Source organism: Amphiprion ocellaris, chromosome 22 (assembly GCF_022539595.1).
Source record: "Amphiprion ocellaris isolate individual 3 ecotype Okinawa chromosome 22, ASM2253959v1, whole genome shotgun sequence".
Classification (NCBI taxonomy): domain Eukaryota; kingdom Metazoa; phylum Chordata; class Actinopteri; family Pomacentridae; genus Amphiprion; species Amphiprion ocellaris.
Genome location: NC_072787.1, coordinates 27,508,414 through 27,519,566, shown reverse-complemented (window position 1 = coordinate 27,519,566; position 11,153 = coordinate 27,508,414). Strand labels below are relative to the sequence as shown.

The 11,153-nt window shown below is 35.7% G+C and overlaps 1 protein-coding gene across 1 annotated transcript in view; it reads right to left on the bottom strand.

Annotated features, from left to right (window-relative positions):
• scn5lab (sodium channel, voltage gated, type V-like, alpha b) overlaps positions 1-11,153 on the bottom strand; it is a 176,932-nt gene that overhangs the window by 103,502 nt on the left and 62,277 nt on the right. Inside the window, exon 9 of the mRNA XM_055007041.1 lies at positions 6,838-6,901. Coding sequence (XP_054863016.1) covers positions 6,838-6,901 — 64 coding nt within the window. The remainder of the gene's footprint in view (positions 1-6,837; positions 6,902-11,153) is intronic.

Below are 11,153 nucleotides of genomic sequence, written 5' to 3'. Positions count from 1 at the left end.
TCGACCATAAAATGACTTGATTTTTAATAATAATTATACTATGAAATGTTTTTTTATTGCCTTAAATGGGATAAAAGTAATTTTTAAGATATTTATTAGCGACCAAGCCCCAAATGGTGCCAAGACTTCATTCAAACCCATGGCTTTCTTACATTTCCATCTTTGTCCATCTTTGGAATCCCAGTTCTGAAGGCCTAAAAATACTGGAAAACCCAGAAACTCAGAGTAGGTGTGATTCTAAATGGCTCCACAGCGCCCCCTGGAAAATTTCAAACAGGAACTACAGCCAGTACGTGTCACCTACAGCTATGAAATTTGGCAGGTATTTGGAACTCTTCAAGACGCACGAAAACGTACCTGACACCCATACCAAAAACACAACAGGAAGTCGGCCATTTTGAATTATGTGTCATATTTTGGACCAACTGAGGCATATTTTCAAAAGCTATAAACTCAAACAGGTCAACTCTGACAGAGCTCAAATGTTGCCAGGATGTACAGGAGGCATGAGTGATCAAAAGTGACCAAAACGTTCTGCAAAAGTCTGACGGCGTGGAAACGGCGGCACCCAGAATTTCAACGTTTTGCCATGAAACAGGAAGTGCTTTATAATCTGCCTGAAAGTTTACATGTGTGATCAGAATCCGGCCCTCATCACATCCATAAGCCCAAATACATTCTCAGTGGCAGCGCCATCTGGTGGACGTGTTTGGATTCGCCGACCAGCAGCTACACGAGGACCTGACCAACGCTGCTTGCAGCTTTAATTCAGTGTGTTTTACTTTAAAACTGCAGTTTCAGTTCATTTACATCAGGAAAAATAGAATTATTTAACAGTTATTTGCTGCGATTTGAAGGAAAAAATGTCTTTATCAAGGATTAAAAAATGCTAAATAATTGCCTATTTTAACGACTAAAATTGCAAGAACAAAGTCTTAAACATTAACCTAAAAATAAACAAAATAAATAAATAATAATAAAGTGAAAGTGTAAGTAATGTTCACATAAAAAATCTGGATTTTGTTTGCAAATAAAAATTTGCTCGCTGACAATGTTTGACAGTTTAATAATTATAATATATAATTATATTTTATTGGCGGTAATTTGATCTTTTTTAATGATTGATAACAAAATTATATTTTTAACTGTATTTAAATCAGTATTTTAATAGATATTCGCTGTTTTCACCGTTTTACTCCGTTTTTTCCTTTAGCATTTTGGATTTCTGGCCTTCTTGCTTCCAAACATTCTTTAAGAACTTTGAATCCTGAAGTTAAAGTTGCTGAAAGTTTTTCTCTGAGAGTCTTTTTCACTTTTAGGCGGTTTATTGAGAGCATCACAGAAACGATCCTTAATTCTGTTAAAGTCTCTGCAGATTCTTCACAGCTCATTTTAAGGCTGCTTTTCTGTTTCTCTTTGCTCCAAGAAGAAAGAATCGAGTGGAAACGGAAGCAGGAGGGAATTCTTTGAGGATTTTGGACGCATTTACAAAAAAGAAAAAGCTTTTTCTCTCCTGTTTATTTCTCATTCAAATATCTGGAACATAAACGTAAAAATATTTAACCGACCGACTCAAGCTGGCAGACAGATCCTCCCCAGCAGATTAAAGCAGCTCGTCCAATCAGCTGCTCAGAATCCTCCTCACCGTGACCTCATGGGTCACATGGCGGCTAATTAGCATCGCTAACGAGGACGCCGGCGTCTCAGCAGAATGTGAGAACGTTTCCCTCCTCTGGAGGAATTCACGGCGTTTGGCTTCATTCAGGATCAGAATAATTAAAGAGTTTCAGCAGAAATTCACCAAATAAACCAGCAGAATAATTTAATTATTATTATTAATAATAATAACAATTATTTAATCAATTAATAACAATAATGATACTAATAAGTCAGCAGAATAATGACAATAATTAAATAATAACAATAATAATAACAAATCGGCACAAAATAGAATTATTTCACGCATACTAGTAAATAATGATAATAATGTAATTAATTGTTATGATGATGATTATTATTACAATAAATTACAATGACTTTATTACTATTATTATTATTATTATTATTATTATTATTATTATTATTATTATTATTATTATTATTAATAATAATAATAATAATAATAAATCACCACAAAATCTAATTATTTCACACATACTAGTAATAACAATGAATTACATTATTATTACTATTATTATTATTATTATTATTATTATTATTAATAATAATAATAATAATAATAATAATAATAATAATAATAATAATAATAATAATAATAATAATAATAATAATAAACCAAAGAAAATATAATACAAGTAAATCATATTCTGTATATTATATAGAATATTCTTATATAATAATATTTATTAGATATTATTATATAGAATTTACTAATATCTAATAAATTAGAAAACTAATTTATCGATTGACATTGTGTCTTTTTGTGGTATTTTATGCCTCTTTCTGTTAATGTTGCATCTTTTTGTGGTTGTTTTGTGTCTCTTTGCTGTTGTTTTGCATGTTTTTGTGGTTGTTTTGTGTGCTTTAGTGGTCACTTTGTGTCTCCTTGTGATAATTTTGCATGTTTTTGAGGTCATTAATTCACGGTGCATCTATAAATGTCACATTTTGCACGACTGCAGCCTCACGTCATCTCCCTCCTGTGTTCTCCAGTGTTCCCCATGTTCTCCGTGTTCTACGTCCATCATCGTCTGCCGGGTGACACCAGACGATGCTGATGTGGTGTTTGTGATTCAGAGCTGGTCGTTAGTGGTGGACGTCACAGCGGGTTGCTCAGTGACCTCTGGCCTCGGGCTCAGCCAATCAGCAGCTTCAGCACAAACAACACCATCATCAACATCACTGTCTTCCTGCCCTCCTCATCCTCCCCTCTTCCTCCTCCCCTCCTCCTCATCCTCTCCTCCTCCTCCTCCTCTTCCTCCTCCTCCTCCTCGAGTCTGACTCACTGAGGAGCAGAGAGAAGCTTCCCAAGTCTCCCGACCGTCATCCAGCTTCCACTAATGAGGAGCGTTGGAGGGTGAAAACAGATAAAAATATAAATACATGACATTTACTCCTCAGATCACCACACGGATCTGATGTAATTCACTTAAGACACTTTTTCCTTTCAACAGTGGCACAAAACTGACACAGAAATGTGCCAGAATGACAAAGAAATGCAAAAATGACAGATAAAGACACAAAATACACTCAAAAGATGCTAAAATGCCACAAAATTAGCAAAGATTACACAAAAAGGCAGAAAACCGACGAGATGCTAAAATGACACAAAAATTGCAAAAATGACACAAAAAGACAAAAAATTTGCAAAAATGACACAAGGACACACAAAGCTGACACAAAAGCTGCTAAAATGCCACAAAAATTTGCTAAAATCACACAGAATTTGCAAAAACGACACAAAAAGGCAGAAAATTGACACGAAAGATGCTACAATAACACAAAAATTTGCAAAAATGACACAAAACTGACACAAAACTTGCTAAAATGACAAAAAATAGCTAAAATGACACAAAAGCACACAAAACTGACACAAAAAATACCACAAAAATTTGCGAAAATGACACAAAAAGATACAAAATGGAAAAAGATGCTAAAATTACACAAAATTTGTAAAAATGACATAAAATTTGCAAAAATGACACAAAAGATGCTAAAATGGCACAAAAAATTTGCTAAAATGACACAAAAGGACACAAAACTGACACATATGTTCTTCCACTGACCTACAAGTCCGTTAGCTTTCTGCCTTAGCGCTCTGTTAGCCTGCTAGCTGCCTGTTAGCCTAGCTCGGGGCTAGCTGTGTGATGCTGCGTTGCCATGGCGCTGTCAGTCAGCACGATGCTCTCAGCGCTGACGGTCAGCTCAGATCCTCGTCCTCCCTGACAGATAGCGCTCATGCTAGCAGCACAAACCTGTTCCTGCAGGCGACGACGAGTAAAACAGAAACCAGCAGCAGCTTCAGCGACAGAACGTTCCAGAAATCATGTTCAGGAACTTTAAAGGAACCAAACTGGAAGCTGCTGCACGATGATCTATTTAATGATTCATTCTAAATTAGTTCTGTGGTTTTATGACATATTATCTGGAAATTAACTACACAGAGGAAATCTGGAGAAATTTAAAAGGTATTTACCATTTTTCTTATTTGTCTATCGATTATAGAAGCAGAAAAGTATTTGTTAAAATGGCATAGAAATGTACAAAACTGACACAAAAAGAAACAAAACTGGTACAAAAGATGCTAAAATGACACAAATATTGGCTAAAATGACCCCAAAAATTGCAAAAATGACACAAAATTTGAAAATATGACCCAACAATTTGCAAAAACAACACAAAAATGTGCAAAATTGACACAAAAATTTGCTAAAATGAAACAAAAAACCAAAACTGATACAAAAGATGCTAAAATGACACAAATATTGGCTAAAATGACCGAAAAAATGCAAAAATGAGAAAACTTGCAAATACGACAATAATTAGCAAAAACGACACAAAAATTTGCAAAATTGACACAAAAGATGCTAAAATGCCACAAAAATTTGCTAAAATGAAAAAAGAAATAAAACTGACACAAAAGATGCTAAGATGACACAAAAATACACAAATAAGTTAAAATTTGCAAAATTCTGATATTTTTGCTCATTAAATACAGCAAAAACTGTAATTTTTACAGTCAAACATTGCAAATTTATAGTTTTTAAAGATACAGATTTTTATTGTGGACGTTATTTACATCTTTGGTTTCATTTAGTTTTTTGTTTTTTAATTTAGAGTAATTTTTTGATCATTTCATGCACGTTTGTCACAGTTTCATAGTTAATTTTACAGTTTTTACAAATAAATTGTAAATATTTGATTTTTTAAATGTCTTTTATTGTAAATTTACAGTCTGTTTTGGAATTTTTACGATATTTTTGTGCAGAATTAAACAGAAAATTTCTGTAAAATGACAGACTATTTTTTCAGTGTATATATGAGCAGTATAAGCAGATTTTTGCTCTAATATTTAGTTTAAAACTTTTGCTCTCTCGTCTTCATTGACTCCGTTTGAACCAAACCACTGAGATCATTTCCAACTCGACATCCCAGAAAAATATTTGCTGAACTAAAGACTCAAGCTGCTGTTTGTTTGGACTCCCAAAAGGAGCTCAATCTGTTTCTGTCTTCACTGTTTACCTGCTTCTAATGGCAGACTGAAGGAACTCAAAGGCCTCGTCCTGAAGACTCAACTCCAGCTCTTGGTAGATATTAAATAAAAGCTCTCGCTGATGGATGACGGCGGCGTCAGAAAGCCCCGAAGAGTTTTCTGGGGCTGATTGTCGGCGCCACCAGCAGGACGGCTGCCAAAGAAGAGGCAGGAATCTTTTCTAATTCATTTCACTGTTACAATAAAAACATCAGTGCTGTCTGCACAAAACACCTGAGATGGAGGAAAGAAACAAACAACGACTCAATGAAAACCTTCTCCAGATGGACTCATGTTGACATTTTTATGTCAAAATATCTAAAAACTGGAACCCAGTCTGGTCAAACTTTAACACATCAGATTCTACTGATGTTAGAGCCTCAACAGTTGGTGAAATGTCCATCAAAGACTGTGTTTTAGTAGAAATATGGATCCATCCATAGATATAAACTGACGGGAACTTTATGGAGACAAAATACCTCCATGGATTGTGCGAGTCTAAAATAACGACACAAAACGATGCAAAATTTGTCCAAAATGAACCCAAATGTGCTCAAAACGACTCAAAAATGAATTAAAATGAATCAAAATTTGTCCAAAATGAGGAAAAAATTGGTCCAAACTACTCAGAACGTGTGGAAAAAGATGAAAAATATGTCCAAAATGACAAATTTGTCCAAATGGACTCATGTTGACACTTTTATATATTAAATAAAACAAAAGCTGGAACATTGAATGGTCATGGTTGTCGCAAATCAGATTCTACTGATGCTAGAGCCTCAAAAGTTGGTGAAATGTCAACCAAAGTCAGATTTTTTAGTAGAAATATGGATCCATCCATAGATATATACACTTACAGGAACTTTATGAAGACACTATACCAACCTGGACTGTCAGAGTCTAAAATAACTACACAAAACAACTTAAAATTTGCCCAAAATGATGCAAAATCTGTCTAAAATGAATCAAAATTTGCTCAGAATGACTCAAAAATAAACTAAAATTAATCAAAAATTGTCCACAAGAGATCAAATTTGATCAAAACAAATCAGAAATTCTCCAAACTGACACAAAACGTGTTCAAAACAATTGGAAAATGTCCAAAATGCCAACAAATCGGTCCAGATTGACCCATGTTGAGATTTCTATGCATCAAAATACCTAAAAACTGGAACCTTGTCTTGTCAAACTTGCCACCCATCAGATTCTACTGATGTTAGAGCCTCAACAGTTGGTGAAATGTCGACTAAAGACTGGATTTTAGTAGAACTATGGATCCATCCATTTATATACACTTACACTTAGTCTAAAATTGCCCAAAATGCTTCAGAATTAGTCAGAAACAACTTAAAACTGGATAAAAACACTCATAACTCATCAGAACTCACTCAGTAATCATCCAAAGATCTCAAAATGTCTCCAATACGACTCAAAAAGTGTAAAAAATGAATCCAAACCGTCATAAAATTACTAGAAGTTGATCTAGACCGGATGAAGATGCTTCCAAACGATCAAACCTTCACCACAACCATGACTCTGTTCATACTGGAAGAACACCAAAGACATCAGAAGCAGCTCTGAGTTGAAAACATCCCATAAAGATCATCAGGTCAGGTAGAACTCACCCGGCGTCGCTGCTGTTCCCGCAGATTAAAGCGTCTTTGGCTCCTTCCACCTTGTAGAAGTTGTCTGGAAAACACAAACAGACCAGAGTTCATCAGATCTAAATGAGTCAGTGGCTCCTTTAGAGGCCAGATTTATAATTATTCACCCTTAAAAATGTGACAAAAGTTTCAAATATCTGTTGAATTTAATGAATGCCAAGACAAGGTTCCAATTTGTTGCTATGTTGATGTGTTTAACTGCCAAAATAAGTCAATTAGGACATTTTTAAATTCATTTTTCACCACTTTTGGACAATTTCTAGTCATTTTAGAATGATTTTAAGTTATTTTTGACTCCTACAGAACATATTTCTAATTATTGGTGCTTAAAAATGGGGAAAAAAGTGCAAAATGTTCAATCGGAGGCTGGTTTAGTGTCTCCATAAAGTTCCTGTAAGTGTATATATATAGATGGATCCATATTTCTACTAAAATACAGTCTTTGGTCGACATTTCTCCAACTGTTGAGGCTCTAACATCAGTAGAATCTAATGTTTGATAAATATGACTAGACTCGGTTCCAGTTTTTAGATATTTTGACATAAACATGTCAACGAGTCCATCTGGAGGAGATTTGGTTTCATTTTGGACATTTTTTTGGGTGACTTCTGACATTTTTTGAGTCATTTTACATAATTTTGATTGATTCTGGACAACTTTTGTCGTTTTCCACAAGCTCTGAGTCACTTTGACTTATTTTTAAGATAAGATAAGATAAAGTTCTTTATTTCTCCCCACTCCAGGGGAAATTTACATTGTTACAGCAGCTTTATTTACAATATATACAAGGGTGAAAAAAAAATTTTTAACAGAAAAAATAAAAATAAAGTTTAAAAGTGCAAAGTAATTTTGGAAAGGTTTTAAGTAAGTATTCCTCCTTTAATGTCACTAGAATTTGATGTTTGGCAATGAAGACAAGACGAGGTTCCAGTTTTTATTATTTGGCATGTAAAATGTTTTCAATTATTTGTTTTATGCAAAAGCTGAAAAACCCCTGTCAGCTGACTGTCGGTCACAGCTGAGTGCAGAATTTTTTGTTTTTTACAGAATCACTTTCAATCAAACAGCTTAATTTTTAAATGAGACGTGTAGAATAAAGTCTGGGTGTCGTTTTAGCTCCGATAAAACGCCCACAAGCTGCTGAGAAACTGTGAGAAACAGGTTTTGTTTACGCAGTGGAAAGGTAGAAATGCATGTTTTTGAGCCTCCTCAGCGTTCCAGGTGTTAACGGCCTCAACGAGCAGGTTGGAGATGCTAATGCTGGAGCGGCTAAATGGGATTCAGGCACCATTTATTTCCTAATTTACACCTGATGTGTCTTGTAGCCGCTCAGCTTCCTGCCTGTCATCAGTCAGGGCTGCTTTCCTTCAGCAGATCAAACTACTGAGGTGCTCTCGCTTTGTTTGTTCCTGAAAAACTCCCAGTGCTCCCAAAACAACCAGTTTTATGTCTCTGAGCAGCTCTGGACAAACTATATATTTGTTCTCAGACAAGGAAAGAAACAACAGCAGCAAAACTGTGGCTGTCAGGTGAGTTCAGGTGAGTTCATGGACGTTTCTCTGCAGCCACACTATCAATTTAAAAAAAACTCAGATTTTTTGTCACCTGACTGTTGGTCACATCTGAGTCCATCTCAGCTTCTCGGTTGCATCGAGAAGCTCAGAATTTTTTGTTTTTAACAGAATCTATTTTATGCAAACGGTTTATTTTTGGTGAATATTTAAACGTAGAATAAAGTGTTTTTGATGACATCACAGACGAGTAGTTCAAGGACTGTTGGAACATTTAAAATCGGATGTTTCTGGCTGATAAATGGAAACATTTTCCTAATTTTTCTTAAAGATAACACCACTTTCAAAACAGCTTTCAGGTTCAAACAAAGAGATTGTAATGGCACAGAAAAATGCTCAAAATGACAAAACTGATGAAATAAAATGCTAAAATTACACAAAATGATATAAAAATGACACAAAAGGCTGTACAAATGACAGAGAGATTACTAATATGGCACTGGAAGGTGCAAAAATTACACTAAGATGACATTAAACTGACACAAACTATGTTAAAATGACACAAAAATGACACAAAACATTTAAATTATGATAGAAATATGCTAAAATGACATGAAAATAGCACAAAAGGACAAAAAAAGTTGCAAACATGACACAAAAAGATGCAAAAATGACCCAAAATGGCACTAAAATCACCCAGAATGCTCAAAACGACTAAAATTCCACAAACACAGACACAAACGATGTTAAAATGACACAAAAACAACATGAAGAGATTACAGTGAAAGTTGAGAACTATCAGCTGAGTTTAAATCCGATTTCCTGGACTCTTAATGGATTTCTTTATATGATCACAACTCTCTAGTTTTCCATTAGTCGAGCAACGTCAACATTCAGTGTTGTGTTGTTTTGTTCGAGAAGAAAACTTTTATCTCCAGCAGAAAAAATAAAAGACGGATGAGTGGAAAAGTATTTTGACAATAAATCAATGGGACTCAGATTAACAGCATCTGAGTTTAATTCACGCCTCCTCCTTCATCTCCTCTCAGACACACAACAGCACCAAAACACGCACAAGAGACACAAAAAGATGCAAAAGTTACACAAAAATATGCAAAAAGGACACAAAAGTGACAGAAAATGAGACAAAAATTACAGACACAAAATACACAGAAAGATGCCATAAAAGTGACACCAAACAACACAAAAATGACACAAAAAGACTCAGAAGTTACACAAAATGATGTAAAAATGATACAAAAAGAGACAAAAACAACACAAACAGATGCTATGATGACACAAACATGACACAAAATACCCCAAAAATGACAAAAATTATGCAAAATGACACTGAAATGAGACACAAATTTGTAAAAATTACACAATAAGAGGCAAAAATTACATAAAATGACACAAAATGAGATAAAATACACCAAATATCCAAAAATGACTAAAAAGAGGCAGAAATTATGCGAACTGACACAAAAATGACACAAAAATGTCAAAAAATGGCACAAAAATATGCAAAGTTTCTCTGAGAAATCTGTCGCCTTGTTAAGTGTCAGAGCGCTAAGCTAACAGCTAATCTGCGTCCATCTGCTGAGTCGACGCCTCCGAGACCGTCCCTGTCCCCCGTCCCTGTCCCCCGTCCCCAGGCCTCGTCCCCAGGCCTCGTCCCCAGGCCTCGCCTCCCGTCCCCAGGCCTCGCCTCCCGTCCCCAGGCCTCGTCCCCAGGCCTCGCCTCCCGTCCCCAGGCCTCGCCTCCCGTCCCCAGGCCTCGCCTCCCGTCCCCAGGCCTCGTCCCCAGGCCTCGCCTCCCGTCCCTAAGCCTTGCGGTTACTTTGAGACGGCCAACAAAGGCGGGAGTTTCTGTTTGTCAAACGGGCTGAAGCCACCGAGACGCTTTTGTCGTCTTTGTGCTGGAAGTTTGGGTGCAGCAGCAGCTTTTGTTTGGAATCAGGAGGTTTCTGTTGTCTGAATAAAAGACGAGCATCTGAGGAAGACGAAGGTCAGAGTTTCTGTTACGTAACTCTGAACCAAACATGTTCAGAGAACAAATGGAGAATCACTTCAGTCACCATCATCACCTGTAACACGTTTCCACTCATTGTTGGTTCAGTTTAAAGTCCTGCAGCTCCAGAGAAACACAATGAAGAAGGAGAGAGAACTCAGAGAAGACTGAATGACACAAAAAGACAAAAACAGCATGAAAACACACACAAATGACACAAAAATGACACAAAATGAAACTAAAATGACATAAAAAGACATGAAACTGGCAGAAATTATGCTAGAATGACACAAAATGATGCAAAATCTTGAAAAAAATAACTGAAAAATGCAGAAAATTCCACAAAATGATACTAAAATGGCACAAAATCGACACGTTGCAAAAGTGACAGAAAACTGCTGAAAATGACACAAAAAGATGCTAAAATTACACAAAGAATGCAAAAATGATGCAAAATGATACTAGAATGTCATGAAAAGACATAAAACTGACACAAACAATGCTAAAATGACACAGAAATGACACAACATTGCAGAAAGGACATAAAACTGTAAAAAATGACTCAAAAAGAACACAAAAAGTTGCAAAAATTAAGCAAAATGATGCTAGAATGACACAGAAAGACATCAAACTGCCAAAACGAAGCTAAAATGACACTAAAATGACACACAACGTTGCAGAAGTGACAGAAGAATGACAAAACTGATGCAAAAGATGCAAAAAGGACACAAAATGACACAAAAAGTTGCAAAACT